This window comes from Epargyreus clarus, unplaced genomic scaffold (genome assembly GCF_041222505.1).
Source record: "Epargyreus clarus isolate Ecla_fem2 unplaced genomic scaffold, WU_Ecla_fem_2.2 ptg000004l, whole genome shotgun sequence".
In the NCBI taxonomy this organism is placed as follows: domain Eukaryota; kingdom Metazoa; phylum Arthropoda; class Insecta; order Lepidoptera; family Hesperiidae; genus Epargyreus; species Epargyreus clarus.
In genome coordinates this window covers 12,186,520-12,207,319 of record NW_027332212.1, presented here as the reverse complement: position 1 = coordinate 12,207,319, position 20,800 = coordinate 12,186,520, and the positions used below count along the sequence as shown (strand labels likewise).

The following is a 20,800-nucleotide window of genomic DNA, read 5'->3' as shown; positions in this document are numbered from 1 at the left end:
TGGATGAACTTCTTCTCCGAGACACGAGATACGTTGCTCCGTTTCTTTAAATATAGCCGCTGCCTCGCCCGATGGTCTGCTTCCTCCTGCTGCTCAATCATCTTCCCAGCAAAATGGTATTTAGCGGCAAACATTTTCAAACAAAATGAGCAAAACACAAAACACGGCGAAAAGTCCGCTGACTGACAACTCGGTTGTCCGTTAATGTAAATGTCATGACGTATTTTACGGATTGATAATTGTCAAATAAGCAACTCATAATGCCAAATCGCGATTTGACGGCTGTTTATGTCTCAAACGTAACGTAATTATTGTAAAAAAACCGTTTTTGTAACTCGTGTTCCGACACTATACTTCGGAAACAATCCGCTAGGGGCGCTGATTGGAATTTGTATGGGCAAATACGTAAACAAATACCAAAACAGTCATTTTTGTCGAAACGTAAAAACTCCTGGTAGGGGTACTGTCCTTATCATCACGTTCCATCAACACGTTTTTCGCGTTAAAAGGGTTATATAAAAATTCAATTCATAATAATTTATGTTCGAAATTTATATAAAAACAAACTGTTGTTCATTTGATTCATTTCTTGTTCATTCAGTATTTTTCTAAAATAATACAATAACTATGTATATCAAAGAAAGTTTATTTGTAGTGTCGTAAAATATGTATGAATAAGTGGTTTTCCTTATTAGTTTGGGGTAGCAACGGTGGTGACTATTTAAAATTATGTAAAGTAAGGTAGACCGATTGCGCTCTATAACATAAAAATATGTGGTTCCACAATAAATCATTCAAACGCGGTAGTTTAAAGTATTCAAAAATATTTTTTATGTTTCTTTATTTTTAAGTACTTAAGCGTTAAAAAATAGTGTTGATATTGCACTATTTTTAAGCGTTTAAGCTTATTAATAATAGTATTGATATTTTAGGCGCTAAGTAATAGGACTGATATTCCTCTGTTTTTAAGCGTTTAAGCGCTTCATATTCCTGCGTCTCTAAATTAAATGTTTCGGTGCTTAATAATTTTGTAAATGTAGCCTTGTTTCTTACGTGATATTTTTTATGTCCAGATGCGGTCCAGCGTTTCGTGGAGCTGCCCACATACACAGAGGTCAACCCGGGAGAGGATGCGCTGCTTAAGTGCAGGATATCCGACAAAAAAGGCGTGTGCTCCTGGCAGAAAGACAACAAGGTACGTTATGTTCATCTTAAATGGCTTCTTTGTCATTTTTACGTTTTGTTTTAGCCTTTTCGTGATGGTTTGACGTGGTTTGAACGTCTGGTTGGGATTAAGCAGGACAAACAGATACATAGTGTTTAGTTTTGTTTTTATTTACTTATCATATTAATAGGTGCGATGTTTTCGGTCCTTACAAAACCTATGACTATCTGTTTCCTATTACTATGTGTTCTTATAGTTCAAAAATATAAAATATTTTTAGGTGCATAGAAGTATTGTTAGGCTTATTCGTATCATAGCAATAAAAATCCCTTTTACATATTTTTTTGCTAACGCACGCGAATTTTGAAATAGAGAATGTTTTTGACGAGACTTTTCCTTAAAAAGCTGCAGGGAACGAATAAGGCAACTTTTGACGGTAAAATATGGATTCACAGACTACCCACACGGTACTAACACTGAAATTCACAATTCTTGTATAAAAAGAAAAATCCTGCGCACGACTGAACGGATAGAGCGATGTATGGAAATGGTTTGAACTGGGAAAATAAACCCTAGCAACCCTACGTACCCCTATCCGGTCAGTTACCGTGTGAATTTAATTTACGGAACGGAATATAGGTCGGTTAACATGTACCGTTAACGTTTCGTTTTAAATTTTGCGCAAACTTGAAACATAAATCGTACGGAATACATCTGTGCGTTAATTAATTTTAACCAATGCAGTTATGCTGAAATAAATGTGTGGATTTTTTTCGCTTAGCCTGTTATAACCTAAAGTTATATCTGTTATAGCTTAAAACGGATACTGTGTTGATTATGATGTTGACACCGTCGATCATTACTATCCCAATTCTAGCCGTATATGATGAGATGGGATAGTTTAGGATGAGAAAAGTATAGGCAAAAGTTCACCATTATGGTTAAGTATGGGTTAGTAGGCTTCATAGTCTTTTAAGAAATTTATTTTAAGAACTCATATTCATTTCATGTTTTTTCTTTAGTAAGTGTAAATTTAAATAATAATTATGAGAACAAACCCCCTTTATTTACAATTATTATTACTGAATACATAAAATTTAAAGTAATTAAATAAACTATAAACTAAAAAATAACTGATTTACAAAATATACAAGAAAATTTTAAAGTATAAAACCCAGCTGGTACAAATGATACCTACTCAATATCACGTCTGCTATTTAGACAAATCCAAAGGCAAAGCCCGTAAGGCCTCCAACATTAGCCTCCAAGGTCGGGTAAAAGTCTTTTGTTTCACTGTTGAACTTTTATCGATTGGTCGAAACCAATGATAATGTAAATTGGCAGGAATTAGAAAGATAACCAAATATAAATCCCTGACAATTTACGATAGATTAATATTGCGCTAACTGGGAGGCTCGTTGATGTTTTACGTTAGTGTAATATTACACAGGGAGACCCACTGATATTTAAGTCCCTTATTAAATCCGCCGAGCTGGCTTTTACAATTATCTTTTTAAACTTAGACAAAACAATTAATCACGTAACTTAAAAGCATCGAGAACAAACGAAAGGAACGCAACAATTTACAATCGACAGTGGAAAGATAAAACGAAAGCTAATGTTGGAATCTTAACCTTTGTAGTCAATCAGTTGGCATGCTATCAAGTAAACGAACTTTAGTCGGCGGGTTCATTTGTAAAGTAATTAAGGAATACTTAACTGGCTCAGAAATGAGCTGTTGAAATGTTTAAACATTGGAATAGGCGCTTACTTATGATAGCTTGTTTATGGGAAGTGATGAAGGGCTTCATTTTGAGCGCCAACGTCATCCTCGAAGTATTGTTGTTTAGTTTTCAGTAATTATATTAACTCGTATGAAAGACAGACTGATAGATATTTCAATATATGGGTACGTGTTGTAAAAACAATTTAACTAGGTATTGTAAGAAAAAAGGTAACTATAGACCTCAAATAAATTTTACGTCTACGAATCGAATAGCGGTGCTCTCACTATCGGCCTGACATGCTTAAAGATCCAGGTTCAATGCCCGGCCAGGCTGTCTAGGATCTGGCTGTTTCTGAATGCACACAGAATAACATCCTTCAATAATATTTGTAGTGATTTTAATAAAAGTCCGTGTTTAAGAACTTGTACCTAATTGTTATCCTACTAAGTACTTTATATTACAGTCTTTGTTACTCCGACAATTTTGACGAAACCAAAAACACCTCGTATGTTAAAATCCGTCATCCGTTTGGACCGGAGGGCTTGCCAAAGAATGATATATACGTACGTATATACACAAATACGCTCAAAAAACAAATCCCACCGCAATCGGATAAAACACTAGCTAAACTCCATCACGCGTCGCTGGACTTCAGTCAGTGTTTCCGTAGGAATACCAGAATGAAAAATATATAAAAACATTTCTCCATATGTGTACAAAGTTGTGTAAAAATTTTAAGTCAATCCATCAACAATATTTCGAGTTTTGTGGATACAAACATACACTAAAATTTTATACATATAGAAGACTTGTACTCGTACACAGCAGTACAATACTATTCATGATTAAAACTGTTCTTTACAGCGGTTGAGTGTTTGAAGTATATTGAAGTTGTTTTCACAAATTCGTTTGTTTTTAAGAAAGAAATGCTCAAAGATTAAGTAATCAGACCCGAAGTTGTTTTCCACTCGCCCGGGGGAACTGAACTTTTTGTTAAAGTCGGTTAGTGGAAAAAACTCATTGCGATTCCCACTGGGAGTCTATTACAAGACCACTTTTATGTAATTGTATGTTTACATTAACTGTGTCTTGAGATTATGTTTTCTATTGTTTTTACTGCTTTGTATGTAAAATAAATGATCGCTAAAATTATAACACAGTTCTGTTCTGCAGTACTTAATTTTTCCAAATTTGCCTTGTCCGATAAGTTTTTCCGATAAAGTAAATTAAATAATACTTTTTTGTTCTTAAATTAAACGAAGTGATTCACAAATTAATAGTTTCACTTTGTTTCATATTTCTCTGCAGGAATGGTACGTATTATTATCTACAACGATAATATACCATACCATATACATATACCGTAGGACCGCGATTTGATACGGTACTGCGATTCGAACCGTCCCGTCTATGTAATTTTGCTTGCTATCATGCGTATTACGAGATATACAAGAGTAAAATAAATATTCTTATATTTCTGCTGAATCAATTGCGAACAGTGAAAAAAACAAAAAAAATTGTATAGCAATCAGATATCAGAACCGATATCTAAATTCATCATTAAGATATCTGACTGACCGGGATCGAACCCGGGTGCGTAACATCTTTACGGTACTAGTTAACACTTTTAAATCATTTGCTAATAATAATTATGAATGACATAATATTCGTAACATTGCTAATTGATAATAACGCATGAGACAAAACATAACAAAAAGGTCACCTATCCTGGAATACGACAGACGGGAAGCACTACGGGAAGTGTAGTAAAAGCACTCATTTAATTAATAAGCGGAAAAAGCCAGTTACGCACCACTAACTACAAATCAATAAGGGTTCTGTACATAACTTGGTTCGATAAATATTGTAAACGAAAATGCCGACATTTATTTCCTACTCGCTCATTTCATTGAATATGTAAGCGAGACGAAATTCTATTGGTAGTTATTATAAAACAAAAATAACTTATTAAAAATGATTAACTTTAAAGGAAACTAATGTAGTGTGTCATTCCCACAATTTAGATTTTAGACTAATCAAACGACACCATATTGTTCAAATCCGTAAAATTATTTAGGTATAGGACTTGCCAAAGAATGAAACATACATACTACATACATCCATACATACGAGAACAAACACGCTGGAAAAACATTACTTTACACAGTCGGGTAAAACCAGAACATATCGTGTATCGTGTAGTGTGTAATTTTATTAAAACAAAAACTTACTTTTAACACAACATATTTGACTTTTACGGGATTATTATGAGATAAACATTCGTTTTATCTTATAATTATTATAATACCGGGAATTGACATGTATTCCAATTATTTTGCCTTTCATACTGTGTCCTTTCTCGGAATAATTACTTTTTACGAGCGCCAAATTCATTTTTATGACACTGATATAAATGAATTGGCGAGTAAATTACTTAAATATTTTTTTGACGTCCATCTGATAGTAAGTGGTTAGTCCCGCCCATGGATATCTGTAATCAACTGCAGATAAGATTATATTCCTAACTTAGATCAAGGATAGGAGACATCCTTTACCTATCAAATCAAAACCCAGCAACGCTTAGGTATTTGGCAGAAATAAGTATGGCAGGGATGCTGGAGTCGAACCACAGGGGGATCCACCTTCAAATTTACCTACTACTTTCAAATTATTTGTTTTCGGGACACATTAAAATGGATCCCCAAAACAGTACCGCGGATCCTCGGCGCGTAACCGAATTTCACGCTTGACCGAAGCTTTATTAAACTCGGAGTTCATCCTTCTCAATCATTCTAATGGCCTTTCTGTCGAGGGACCGAAGGCTCACAATTGCCTGTCAATCAAGAGCGCGAGATGACATGAGGCGACGGGGGAGTTATTAAAATTGGTAAAAAAATGTCGACTTCGAGGAAATAAAAAAAAGATATAAGAAACTTTTGCTTCCGTAGTTTTTGTTTAGCAGTTGCAGTGAAATAGTTTTTGTCATGTCGTTTTTAGTTGATGCAACATGTGTTGTACGTGTCAAGTATTTGTTATAGTGGGTTTTTATAACTAGAAAAAGAGAATACAGTCCATCTGTAGTTAAGTGTACATTATCTTATATGCACATTCTTAAAATAATAAAGAATGTAGCTACCTAAAGAAAGTACCTATTATACCCTTAAGATCCCCTAAATAGAACAGCACATTATCACTGCTGTTATAAGGTATATGCAGGATGGTAGTGGTTTTCAAGAGCATGTCAGTATGTACATATAATGCACATCTCATTCTTTGAAACGCCCTCCAGGTCGACGGATTTTAACATAATTGTGGTGTCGTTGTAGTCGATGTAATGATGATAAATACATATACGATATTACTTCCCTTGTCATTTAATTATTAAGCAGTCGGATTTTTGTTTTTAAATTAATTAGGTACTGTAACTAATGGTTACTCTTCATCTGTTTATCATTAACTATAGACACACTTACAAAATTAAATGGGGTGTAAGTATGGACGACCCGCGTGGCGGAGCGATCACCATACCGGTCAGACAGATTTCTAAATGATAAATTTAGGTTTCTGTTTCTAGGTATGGGTTTTGTCCCTGTAGTACCGGAGCCAGAATAGGGCTACGGTATTCCCTGCCTGCCCCAAGAGTGGGAGCTCAATCCGTCTAGCAAGCGACCCCGGGAAGGACAGCGGTTTGTGTGGTCGCATATCGGTGTAATCACCCGGGGATGTGAGAGGAGCGTAAATTACTCCCCCCAGGGCAGAGCCCGATAGAAGGGCATTGCGTTAGGAGGACTCCGGTTGTTTTCCGTTGGAGATCCCGGAGTTCTCCACCAAACGCCGAGGACGGCCACCGGGGGGTTTTAGTGCGGTAAAAGTCCCAGATAACCCGGCGTCACTCCCATGGCGCCGGGTACCTTTTGAATGTTTCCCCTTCGTCAACAAAAAAAAAAGGTATGGGTGTTTGTGTATTTGTCTTTGTGTGTGTTCATAGCACCCACGATACAGGGATTCTTAGCTACTCACAGCTAAGAATAGAAAACGTTTTATTTATTTTTGTGAGGGTTTAATACGGTGATATTGTTTCTTAATACTCCTTGATGTATTACATGTCTGATAAGGCAATGTGTTTATGATCTGCCGCTACAAAATTTTAGTATGATTCAGTCATTTCACGTCAATTTCTGTATCAAGGAAGTGCGACATCGTAAAAATGAGTGTTCGAAGCCTGTAATTCAGGAAGTTACCTACAACCTTTTTAAAGCATTTTGTTTTAGATGATATAAAGCATCTTTCTATTTAAGATATTTTTTTCACAATTTTGTTAACAAGTACAACTCGTCAGTAAATTGCTAATGACAAAGACATAAGGTTCCAGAACGTGGGAGGTTCTCGATTAATAGTTATTAGGGTATAATAGTTAATAACATTACAACAGGATTTTCGAAAATTCTTCATCCGAACTGATTACACAAGACGCACTATTTGGATTTTATAGATGTGCTTATTTAAATAGCAAGTGTTATTTCTCGGAAAAAATAGTCCAGATTCTTATATAAAATCACCTAGTCACTTATTTCTACACCAATTCTAAGAACTACCTCTCAAAATACGTTCATTTGGAATCGTACACCACTCGACCCCGATATACGAGATGTTACAGATCTAATATGAAATAGAAGTCGCCAATTTGTATTACCATGCGGAACCATGCTTAGTGTGTGGTATAAATAAGCTTTTATCTTGAATAATTGGCTATGTGAGAGTTGAAGTCGCACACGGAGGGTTCCGTGCAGCATAATTTTCATTTTTATTATTTTTATAATTTGTTGTTATCATTAACACATAGAAACAAATTTAATGTATATTTATCTACCGTAGTAATGCTTTGTGAAAATTTGAACTGTCACCTGTTATAGTTAAATAGCGATAAAGAAAAAAACGCCGACTATACGTTACGTTTTTAACACTTGGGTACCCTTACCAGGAGTTTTTACGTTTCGGCAAATATGACTGTTTTGGTATTTGTTTACGTATTTGCCCATACAAATTCCAATCAGCGCCCCTAGCGGATCGTGTAAGAACTAGAAAATCGTATGGGTCAATACGTAAACAAATACCAAAACAGTCATATTTGTCGAAACGTAAAAACTCCTGGTAAGGGTACTGAACCCAAAATATGTCCAATTGTCAATTTGGAAGTATTTATTTATGTATTTTTAAGACAATTTTCTATGAATTTACTACAATACGTTTCACCTATGAAAGATCGTAAAATGACAATGTTTAACATGAAGAAATTATAAAATATCTAGTTTTGGTAAGAAAAACATTGGATAGGTTGATTATTAACAACGGGCGTCAATAGCTTCTGTTCTTGCGTCAGGCAATTCTAGTCTTAGCGTAATCTGCGGATCGACATTCAAAAAGTAATCGCTGTACTCCGATTACACATCCGCGTGTTTCCGAGAAAGCAATCGTCTATGGTTGCATACGAATTGTGCGCCCATTGTCGTGTTTATGGCCGGGATATCTTGCTCGATATTGAGTTATGACGTCATAAAAAAGAGATCATTGTCTATGGTGCATTGTGCTAAAGTCTGTGTCAGGAGCTTTTTTGGGATAGGATTGCTGTGTTGTGGGTAACTGGGTAGCCTGGACGAATACACGAACAGTCATTTACCTGCCTGGCCTGGGATCGAACCCGAATCCATTACTGAAATAGTAATTACTGACCACTTGTCTTTTCTCAGAGTTGATACTTTATAACTTTTTAAAGTGTTATACCATTTTCTACCATCGGAAACCCATTACTGTCCCACTGATGGGTACGGGTATCTTCTCGGAATGGAAATTTTTAGGCTATAGTCCATCGCGTTGGCCAAGTTTGTATTGGTAGAGTTCACATACCTTTGCGATTACTTTTTTTGTAAAAATGTCTCAGGTACACCAGTTTCCTTACGATATTATCCTTCGCCGTTGAAGCAAGTGATAATTAATTTCTAAAACGCATATATTGAAAAATTAGACATTCATGGCTGGGATTCAAACTTCGAACTACTCAATCTAGAAACCTCGTTACAACGACAGCGCTATCACCACAAAAAGCGGTTATTTATACCTAAATTAACAAAAAACACCTTAAGTATTAAATGGCCGATAATGCCTAGTTTCCAGTTATCCTGGCGTTCCTGGCACATAAATTCAGACCGTATTTCTTGCTCGCTGTTATCTAGTCGGTTAGCATTAACCGCACTTTGCCTATGGCGTAGTGTTTAGTGGTGTTTAGTATGAACAATCGTAAGTCCGACGTGATCTGAATCTTAACGAACGCTAGTCACGATCTTTAACATTTACTCGTAACTAGCTTGCTTTATAATGTTTTCTAAAAATGGAATGAAATATATTCTATACTATTTTTGAGGGACAATGATAATGACAAGGAGGGGATGAATGACTTAGATGTATAAAGGTTTTGTGCGATCTCAAACAAGAGCAGCAATTATATTATTAGATTATTAGATGTGAAACAAGAGCAGCAAGCAGCAGAACAAGTTTATTAGTTTTTTTCAAATTGGATCCGAGCCAGTTGAGATTAAAATTATATTGAAAATCTAAATAAAAAAATCGGTACTTTTATTCTGTATTAAGTACTGTGTGATATTAAAAGTAAGGTCCCAAATTTAAGTCAAAGCCAAAAAAAAAAACAAAAAAAGAAGTTTTGTGTGAATTTAACGTAGTAAACAAAGCATGCAGTTCATCTGATGGTAAATGGTCACTAGCGCTTATAAATGTGTAGTCAACCAGGTATGGTCTGTCTTGTATCGGGCACCTACTTATATTTAACTTATTATATTAAAATATATATATTTTTATTATATAGGAGTAGCGGACGAGCATGCAGTCCACCTGATGGTAAGTGGCTACTGCCGCCCACGGACATCTGTAATTAACCTCAGATAGTATTAGATATTCCTACCTGAGGTCGGCCACAGATACGCTGCTACTCCTGAGGACTAAACTGGAACGCCTCGAAAAAGTATGTCCCCTTATCACACCTTTCAAAACGGAACACAGCAGCGCCTAACACTGCTGTTATTAGGCAGAAATAGGTGCGGCGGTGATGCCACCGAGGTCAAACCACAAAGGGTTCTACCACCTTCATAAAACACAGCATCTATAAACATAAGCAAACACGCCTCCAACTGAAAAAATATCGCAACAGTTTGTTAAACAGATTTAAAACCGTATGAAACATAATGAACAATCAAGCAATTTATAATCAAATTAAAGCCGCAATAACAAAAACAGTTTGCTACATAACAATGCAAAATTGGACTCATTCCATATCACGTTTTTATCTCGATAAATAATCCGCAAACTTGATTTACGCCAGCATTGTGTCCGACGCGACCAGACCGAGAATTAATGAGGAGCTATTAATTGAAAATTGCAATCAGTGCAATTGTGGTCGAAAACGTTCAACTGGCTACCCTGACCACAGATATAATAATTGAAAAATGTAAGCAATGTGTAGAAAATTTAATATTGACGTTTAACGATGATTGCAAAATGGCCGATTAACCGACATGCCAATGGTTAATTGTTTTGTCGCAATTTTGAAAATGAATTAAAAAAAATATAGGTACAACGTATTTATGTTGAAAAAAATCAACTTGTATGTGTTTATGACGACGAATATTATTGCGAAATGTCTTTTATTAATGCGTTTAAGTAAAAAATATATATGTACATATAGAAGTACTGTTAAAGAGAGTCAATTTAAAATGTTTCTAACAAAACTTAAAAATTAAATGCTTTATTAAAATTGATGGTTTTCCGCCATATTGTGCAGTTTTATTCTTAACTCACACGACAGGGATAAGAGGCAACGATAACTCGAAACATTATGCCAAAACAGTTATTAATTTCATAAAATAAAACAATAACAACTAAGTATCTAATAAAAGAACTTGTAAAAGCACTATATTGTCGCCGTAATTATGGTAATGAAGTCCTTATTTGGGCACACGGCTATTGTAAAGATTGTCTATTGTTAAGCCTCACTGCGGTAGGTTTTTCTAAATGTCCATTCGGTGTGGTTAAAGCATAATACAGCTTACAGTCAAAAGTAATTATAGGATTATTGTGTTGATGTATGTATCAAATAGTATGTAAATTTGAAATTAATTGACTAATTGCTACATTTATAACGTATCATGAAGTGCTATCGGCTCAGTGGCATTTGAAAATGGAAAAGCAACATTGAATCAGCCATTGGAGGAACGATAGCAATTTATAATGAGCTTTTCCGTGCTTTGAAAAATGCATTGGTTTTCGTTTTTATAATTTTTTTACTTTAATACAAAATAATAAATCTTTTGCTATTGATAGTGGAAAATAAAAATAATTTTGATATTTCTGATAAATACTGGGTAAATAAGGCCTCATCATTAATGCATTTGTTAATATTTTTTTTTATATTTGAGTAGCTTGGTGGACTAATATTATTAGAGAAATCCTGTGGCTGGTGATTTATAAATGATTTTAATTAAAAAAAAGATAATTTTAAAAGAAAATGCAAAAAAATTTATAAAGTATTAAACTGGCTGTATAACAGAAACCTTCAATGAGTCAAAGTAAATTAAAAAAAGCTCACACAAAGTTATGGCGGGAAAACTACACGAAGCGTACGTGAGTAGAATTCAGTTGGCATAATAATATCCTTTAATTCGTTACCTACTTGTTTTTAAAGTATTTAAATCCGCAAAAACAAACTCAACTTTTCGCTTTTAAACAAAACTCTGGTAAAATTAGACTGTACGTGCAAATTATCGTGCTTTGGCGCTAGGTTTTAAAGTTGCTTTCATATTTTATTTTTATTTTACAATTCAAAGGCAATGGATGTGTACGTGGTTTGAAATTTAAGTATTAAGTATAGTTATGTTATAAGGTTCGAATCCTAAAATTTTCATCTAGTCTATACTAATATTATAAAGAGCAAAACTTTGTTTGTTTGTTTGGTTGTAATGAATAGGCTCAAAAACTACTGGACCCATTTTAAAAATTCTTTCACCATTCGAAAGCTACATCATCCACGAGTAACATAGGCTATATTTTATATGAAATATATTTGATAAATAGATTTTGAGGGGTATCAAATTTGCCAGGTCAGTTAGTACTTTATAAAACAGACATTTTAGTGAGTTATTACAATGTTTATAAGATAAGTAATTATAAGGTAAGATGCACATTTAAAGTCTTTAGTAGGTAAAATTATATATAATCCGACGTTTTTGCAAAAGTTTTTTTTTAGTAAACAAGCATGCAGAACGCCTCGGATAAGTATGAATCCCTTACCACATCCCTCTAACCAGAACACAGCAGCGCTAAACACTGCTGTTATTATTTATGGTATAAGCATAGATTAGTAAATATACTTCGCCGCCTTGAAATTGAATGAAGCCACAAACGGCTTATTAGTAAGTTTTTTTTTTTTAATTCTTGACAAATAAAAACATTTTTAGAGAAAATTTACGAATAAATAACTAATACTGCGTAATTTACATAATAAATAAATAATTATTTCAAATATTTTAGGGACATTTTAGCACGGAGACGTTGCAAAACTTTTTTACGCAACTATTTCAATTCTCAAAACTGGGTACATTTTCTTGTTAGGAGTGAGTAATCTTTACTAATCTATGGGTATAAGTGTAGCAGACGAGCAGTCCACCTGATGGTAAGTGGGTACTGCCGCCCATGGATATCTGTATCAATCCCAGATAGGATTAGATATTCTTACCTGAGGTCGGCGACATACCCGCCGCTATCCCTGAGGTCTAAGCTGGAGCGCCTCGGAAAAGTATGTCTCGCTTACCGCACCTTTCAAACCAGAATAAAGCAGCGCTTAACACTGCTGTTATTATGCAGAAATTATCATGACAGTGGTAACTCCGGAGTCGAACCACAAAGGTCTTTACCACCTTCAAATTATTTACTTAAATTTTATATAAAGTAATTGCGAAGCAGGTTGCAAGTTTACTGTGACTATTATAATATCTCTTTGAGTGTAGCGGTGCATCTATGAATGGAATACTGAAAGGACAAAGGAGGTTAGCCGACTCATAAGCATCATTACGCTAGTCAAGTCACGCCAGACGCCAGTCACGGTTCACCACAGAGCTAATATCACGTAGAAATTCCAATATAAGTAGGTTTTACACAAACACATTGTTACATAGGAACATTAATAGACTGAATATAGTTTTAGAGATTATGGTATTTTACATACTGTGTTTCCGTGATTGTTTTAGATATAAAATTGTTAATAGTCTTGTGATACAATTATGCCGTAGCAGATGATGTGTGTAGCTTTGCCAAAAGTACGTCATGTAAGATAATGGCTACTACCGCACCTGGTGTAAAGTAAATCCCGAGTTTAAATACCAGATTTCAATTAAAATGTAAGATTTTAAGATAAGTAAGACAGTGTAAAATGGTCTCATTTAATATAATAGTTATTATGCCAGCCTGACGTGCAGGGGCCCTTAGTAAATTTTCAGCTACCAAATTATACGTTTTTTATCTTATAAACAACTCTACTTAGTAATAGTAGTAGTCTACTATCTACTCATTATGTGCTTATGACATAAACAAATGAGAGATCTGAAAACCCTAAATAAACTACTCCAAATCTGTTCAAAATGCTCATAATATAGACACGTATACAGCACTTACATGGCATTTCTATTCAATTCCATGCTGCTCATCTTCGTGAATCATAGCCATGTCCTGGGAAAGTAGCAGCGCCTCGGGCTTGTGGCGTCGTGATAGGAAAATTGGCGGTTTATTGGCCGATGCAAATCATTTTCTGGACATCCTGATTGGTCTACAGCGTTCGATTAATTTTCAAGGAATTGGCTGTCCATCGGTAACGAGCTGAATTTATTATCGGTAGAAAATCGCGCTTTGTTTAAGTAGATTCAGTGCAATTTCGTGTCTACTGAATTTCATCAAAATGATTTCTAATTTTGAAGTGGAACTCCTTGTGGTTCGACGTTAGAGGCACTATCACCATACCTGTTTTGCCTAAAAATTGTAGTTTTAAACGCTGCTGTCTCGTAATTCGCAGACTGAGTTAAGGAGACATAGTTCATCAAGGTTTTTCAACTTAGTGCTTAGAAGTAGCAAGGCATCTATGGCACGCCTTAGATGGGCAGCAGTAGTCACTTACCATCAGGTGTTCTGGAACCTCATTTGTTTCTGATATACGAGTATTACTCAAATTCTCTAAAACAAAAGATGGCAAAGGTGGCAAAAGATGTAATCGAAATGGCTTTATTGTATTAGTTAGTGGTAAGTCTCTCGGCAATACATTGCCACTTTGATATATACTCCTATTAAATGACACGTGTTATACCTAGTACCTATTACAATAATTATATTACGTGGGACATTAAACACACAGTATAGAAGTTCTTGAATAGGTTTTAGCAAAACTTAGGTACAGTAATTGTTGAAACTTGCCGATGAAGTAGTGAAGGTAACGAGTTTCTTCATCAGAATTTAAGTTAAGATTAGTTACGAGAGGTGGTTTTCATTTCGGCCCTCCAAACTCAAGGTTAGGCGGTGAATTCAGAACATTTTGCTAAGTAGGTCTTGAGAAAACTTAGATGGCTGAAAGTTCTTAGAAATATTCTCAAAGGCATGTAAAGTTTACCAAGTTACATATGTCCAATAGGATGGATTATCCACATAAAAGAAGTATTAATGTAGATACATACGATGTCAACAGCGTGTCCAATATACAAAAAATAACAATAATAATAACCTCTCTTCCTTTGAGAAGTCGGTTAAATATTAATGTTTTGATCTCAGTAGGTACGTACATAAGTTTCTTATTCGTTACATACTGCTAGCTGCAAAGACCAAGTTAATATACGGATAATGTTAAGACACAGATCAAAATCTAGAGCAAGTTCTGTACTGTGTGTGTACTTAACTTATAATGCACATTTACCCCTGTGAGATATTACACAGGATTGTGTTCTTCATTGTTCACAAGTAACTCGAGTGATATACTATTGCAACTGAAATGTGGGAGATGAATATTATGTAGAGTCGTACTACTGTATGAACAACCGGAACAGCATCACAATGATCTACCCGATCTAAAAAAGATAGAAAGAAGGTGTAAATAAGACAACCTTGTGAATAAATTCACAAGTTAGACTAGATTGCATCTTAAATGTGAGAGATGAGTATTATGTAGAGTCGTACTACTGTATGAACAACCACAAAAGCATCACAATGATCTACCCGATGTAAAAAAAAAGATAGAAAGCTCTACTTTTCTGCTTTTTGAGAGCAAAAGTAATGGCAGTGGTTTTATCATATTTTAACCACCAAATGTAAAGTAAATTTTACAGTTAAAGTTGTAAAATTAAGTTATTAAACGTTACGTTGCAAGTAGAATTTAGTTAAAAGAAATGAAATAAGTCGTATGTATCTCTTTGTAACTAAATATATAAAACAATGAAACAATGTTTGGTGATAAAGTAAATCTATGTGCTGATTGTAATTTAATGGTTCGTGTTCTATTAAGCGGTCGGTGGTCATGTCTCTGTGCTTGTATCCAATCAATGTTTATGCTAATTAGACTAAGCAAAGTGATTCTCCTCGCCTGCTATTAGGTACAGTGTGTCGAATTAAAAATTCCTAATGAAGGCAACATAATAGAATCTGTCCTAATAGAAATGGTTTTGTATTTACCCACCGAATTAAATTTCAGTATTATTATTAGTACGAGTAACTTTCAATTAGCAGGCTGTGGCAGTGATAGCTTAGTTGTTAGATCATTAGGGGGTTTCATTCCGGGGGTTCAAATTAAATTATTTTTGGCAAGACTACTTATATCGTCTACAGCAGAATCGTTTCATTTTTTTATTACTAGGATAAAAATGTCTGATCTTGCTTATCCATTGGCATCTGTAGGCATCTAACCCACTGTGCAGTGCACTTACCTTTTTTTGTTGACGCAACGTTGGGAAACCTTCAAAAGGTAACTCCTCGACGATGAGTTGATCTCCAGATTGAGCAGAAAGCTTGCCACACCATCTGGTGTGTACGGTGGTATGCAGTCACACATACCATCGTCAAACCCGGGGTCACTTTCCGGGCGGTTCTAGGTCCCACTCTTGCCACTCGGAACTCCGGAAGCCCCGTTTTAGCCCCGTCTTACGACATGCAGATACCGTAGTTCTATTCTGGTCCCGGAAGTGCAGGGACCAGTGGCAACTTACTTAGGTATTTTTTTATCCCGCATGTCAGTTCTTCTATTACCTACTAATTCATGTAATATCTTCTTCTTAGTCGTTCCTTCATGGCTGAAGTTCGTGCCTGCTTTGGAAGTCTTTTATGCAGGTGTTCTGCATATCCAGCCAGTGTGCTCGGTCGTCTGCTTTTCTAAAGCACTCCGTAACAGACATCTTGGTGAGGCCTTTGATCTGATCAACCACCTAGTTGGTGATCTTCCCCGAGGACTTTTTCCTTCCACTTTCCCATGTAATATAGCCACGAATAAACAATAACTACATAAGCAGTAAGCTAACTGCGAAAATAGTTAGCATTACAATTCTAATTCGGTCGCATACTTCGTTAGGGCTAGGAAGGCATTTAGAAGTTTAACTCGCGTTTCACATGCAGCTGGCGAACGTTTTCTATTTTACACAGAAACTCTAAATATTTTCTGAAAAATCTGAAAATCATTACGTAAATATCCCGTTGAAATTTGTGTTGCTGATATAGCTGACATAGAGATGCTTCTATTTTATTATTATTTGATGCGAGAATAAAGGTAATAAAAGTTTTTTTTATTAATTTAGGCAGCAAATTAGTCGGTCGTTTACCTGATGGTAAGTGATACTGCTGACCATAGGCATATTATGTAATCTATACTCGGTATAGAACAGGAGTTCTTCCTGACGTCGACCACAGGTGCTTTACCACTCGGAGGCCTGATATGGTCGTCTCATAATTATAAAGGTAAGTCTGGTAGCTTTATAGATATTAACTGTTTTATGTCAATCAGTTATTATTTCTACCTAATAACTGCAGTGTTAGGCGCTGCTGTGTTCCTTTTTGAAGGGTGTGGTAAGGGAGACAGACTTTTCCGAGGCGTTCCAGCTTAGTCCTCAGGGGTAGCAGCGCATCTGTGGCCGACCTCAGGTAGGAGTATCTAATCCTATCTGGGGTTGATTACAGATGTCCATGGGCGGCAGTAGCCACTTACCATCAGGTGGACTGCATGCTCGTCTGCTACTCCTATATTATAAAAAAAAATCCGCTTCGGTAAATTAATCGTGGTCCGATTGGGTCCGATAGCTTGATACTAGAAAAGCAGATTTTCTATTATAGTAATTCTTTAGGTTCCAGTAATTAATACAGGATGAGAGCAGATAGGGATTGATTATATAGTGTGAAAGACCCTAATTCAATTTCTACTTATTGCCTTTTTACCCAACTGCCAAAAAGAGTTTATTTTTTGCCAAGAAAGGTTATTTCACGCGTATCTTTTATGTTTATAAATTTATCTTTTTTCGAATCTGCCAAACGGTTGGATATTTTGCTTCCTGCATAGAAATAATGAAAACATATTCTGCTGCCGTTTTGGGCAAATCAATCCCTAAAGTGGTAAAATAGCCGTTTAAAATTTGTTTGAAAATCCGACTCAACTTTGAGGCAAACACTATGAATTATATTTAGCTTTCCAGAAATGTTTTTTTTGGATTGTTGCAGTCAGGTTTTGATTTTTTTAGATTATTGTATATCACTTCAAGACATTCTAAATCTTCGTAGATAAATAAACTCTTAATTGCGAATTTATTTAACGCTCTACATTAACGAATACTAAGTTATGAAAGCTTTGAAATAAACGCAAGTTAAATGGTTTTCGCGGCGCCAACTGTGTCGTTAACTACAAAATGTCGGCGACTAAAGTTGGTGTATTAAACTTATAATTAGTCAAATTATACTATCACATTCATTTGGGATTAAGAAATTGTGGCTACTGAAATGCATTTATATCTTAGAAAGTTATGTAAGAAAGCTTATGAAAAGTGTTATTAGTATTTGAATAGCTATTGTCTGAGTTCGCTTCAAAAGTGGTTACTGTATAAGATCTTAAAAAAGGGAATGTCAGTAATTAATAGATTTTTCTACAATATTACGCGTTACAATAGAAATGCCATGCGTTAGAATAAATACTTTGTGGATGCCTGAAAATAAATATGAGGCGATCTATATATTTCTTAGGAATGGTAGCGCATATGTGATCGGTGACATGTAGAATTCGTGTTGTAGCTATATGAGGTGTGTAAGAAATTTCTATGGGCTATACTAATCATGAACTTGAAGGTGGTAGAACCCTTTGTGGTTCGACTCCGCGGCACCACCGCCACACCTATTTCTACCTAATAACAGCAGTGTTAAGCGCTGCTGTGTTCCGGTTTGAAGGGTGTGGTAAGGGGGACAGACTTTTCCGAGGCGTTCCAGCTTAGTCCTCAGGGGTAGCGGCGCATCTGTGGCCGACCTCAGGTAGGAATATCTAATCCTATCTGGGGTTGATTACAGATGTCCATGGGCGGCAGTAGCCACTTACCATCAGGTGGACTGCATGCTCTACTCATACTCTTATATTATAAAAAAAAAAAAAAAAAAACTAAACTTGTTTGGTACTCCAATGTAAAGTAAAGACGAGCTACACGAAAGAGTGTTTACCGTTTCAGTCCATTATTCAAAGGGTTTCTTAAATAGCCAGAAATATGCTTTACATTCATTTAAGTTAATGAGATTCAAACTTTTAACTTTCCGTCTACTAGGAATATTTTGTTGTCATGAAAAACTTTTATTTAACTTGACGTGTTTGACCCACATAAATCTTAGCTTGCAAGAAGAAAAATATGTGACCCACTTCCCTTGCTTCTATTCTTTTGTACAATGGGAAGAAAATATAAAATTGCAGCTCCATTTCATTGGAATTACTAAGATCAGCAATATAAATGTCTTAACAATCTTTCGAAGCGACATTCTTACAATATCCCATTCGTACATCATATAACCGATTTGCGCTAAAAGCTTCAGACCTCACTCTAGTTCAATTCAAAATAAAGAAGTAACGTCAAATAGATCGATATCTGAACGTTCTACATTAACGATACATTCCCACTCTATCGATCGATTGTAAGTTTCCAATGCATACTCGGAAATATGCAAAAAGTTCGTGACTCAACGAGCAATGGACACACTATCCGACTGCCTGAAGTGTAGGGTTACCTACTTTTGGATATTTAGAGCAACTGAAATTCTTTACAGTTTTGCAGTTCTTTGCAGGTTTTTGTGATTCCATAAAGAAACTTGTAACATTTTTTTCTTTCTTTCTTTAAACATTTTTGGAGCATTGTAAAATGTCATGACTTTATTATTTTTTAAATATTTTCCCGTGAATTTATTATATTCATACTTGATTTAGATACACAATAAAATAATAAATGTGACGTAAGAGAAATAAAACATAAAATTATTTTATTTAGTAGTAAAAATAAGTTTAATAAAATCATAAAAAAATATTAAAAGAATTGTAATGTTACAATCTTTGTTAAGACTATTTCTGCAGCGACTTCAAACGGATCGCTAACCCTACAATGACTAATAGTCGTAATATTTATGGGAACGATGACAACGCAATCTCTGTTGTGTGTCTAATTGGCCAATATGAACAAATAAAGGGCCATCGATATCTCGATAAGGTTCTAAGAAACGTATTGTAATGCATCGCTTGACATGTTTGAATGACAACAAAGCAATCCAGATGTTTGAAAAAAGGATCGTGGGATGACTGTCTTGTATTGTAAAGGATACATGATTTCTACTATTCCCTCGATGAGTCCAAATAGTGACATCTTTAAGTAGCAAAAAAATTGCGAATGGTATTAGTCAAAAAAATGCATTTGTCAAATAAATACCATTGTTGTCTAAATGCTTTGGCCATTTACACGTTTTTAGTTGTATTGAAATATTACCCATATTTCATTTGGGGTTATAAATAGGGGATATAACTTTTGTTAGTGCCGTCCCATCCATTTCTTTTCTAGAAGGTCTTTTCATGATGTCGATATTTTGGTCCGAAAATTATGAAGGTAGATTATCTTACTAAGGCGTCCTCAAGTCTTTAGAGGTACTGACCGACGTACTATTAGTTTTATTTAATCTAGCATGTAATTTATATCATGCGTTCTAATGTAGTTCTCATGATTAACAACTTTTATATTTAAAAATAGTTATGAAGCCTTCATTACATAGGTACTATAATTATAGGTTTTACACTCAGTAACGTTTCAAATACAAATTAAGGAACACTTTTATGTCATAAATAAATGAGAGTTATGGAAGTCTAAGATGAGTACCATAAGATTTACCTTCGATTAAACTCTTTGATATTCAAAATGCGTGCCTAATCAATATTAAGTTTTACGGGCCATACCCTCCTATCTGTCTTAACAGACGGTCTTCGAGGGTGAGCCACCCTTGACTAACCCTTCAACAAAAGGGGTAAAGAGTAGTAAACAGTAGTTTACATTCAAATGCGTCGTTTATTAAAATTAAGCTAAACGTGATGGAGCTTCAGCTTTGTTGTTTAAGTGGCATGAGTTATATAGGAGCTCATAAAATGAAGTTATGCTACTCATAATATGCTACTAACTTTAAAAGTATAGTTTGGGGTACGAGCTTAAATAATTCATGTACGTGATCTAGGGTTATATTCAAAGAAATAAGTAGGTACATATAAGAAGAAATCATTCGGTTTGGATTCGGAAAAGTCATCAAATCAGTGTAATGCATAGGTATTGTAGAA

General features: G+C 35.1%; 1 protein-coding gene across 2 annotated transcripts in view; it reads left to right on the top strand.

Annotated features, from left to right (window-relative positions):
* LOC140757570 (kin of IRRE-like protein 3) overlaps positions 1-20,800 on the top strand; it is a 123,645-nt gene that overhangs the window by 54,044 nt on the left and 48,801 nt on the right. For both annotated transcript variants that reach the window (XM_073093341.1, XM_073093340.1), the window contains exon 2: positions 1,074-1,195. In XM_073093341.1, the coding sequence (XP_072949442.1) occupies positions 1,074-1,195 (122 nt within the window). The remainder of the gene's footprint in view (positions 1-1,073; positions 1,196-20,800) is intronic.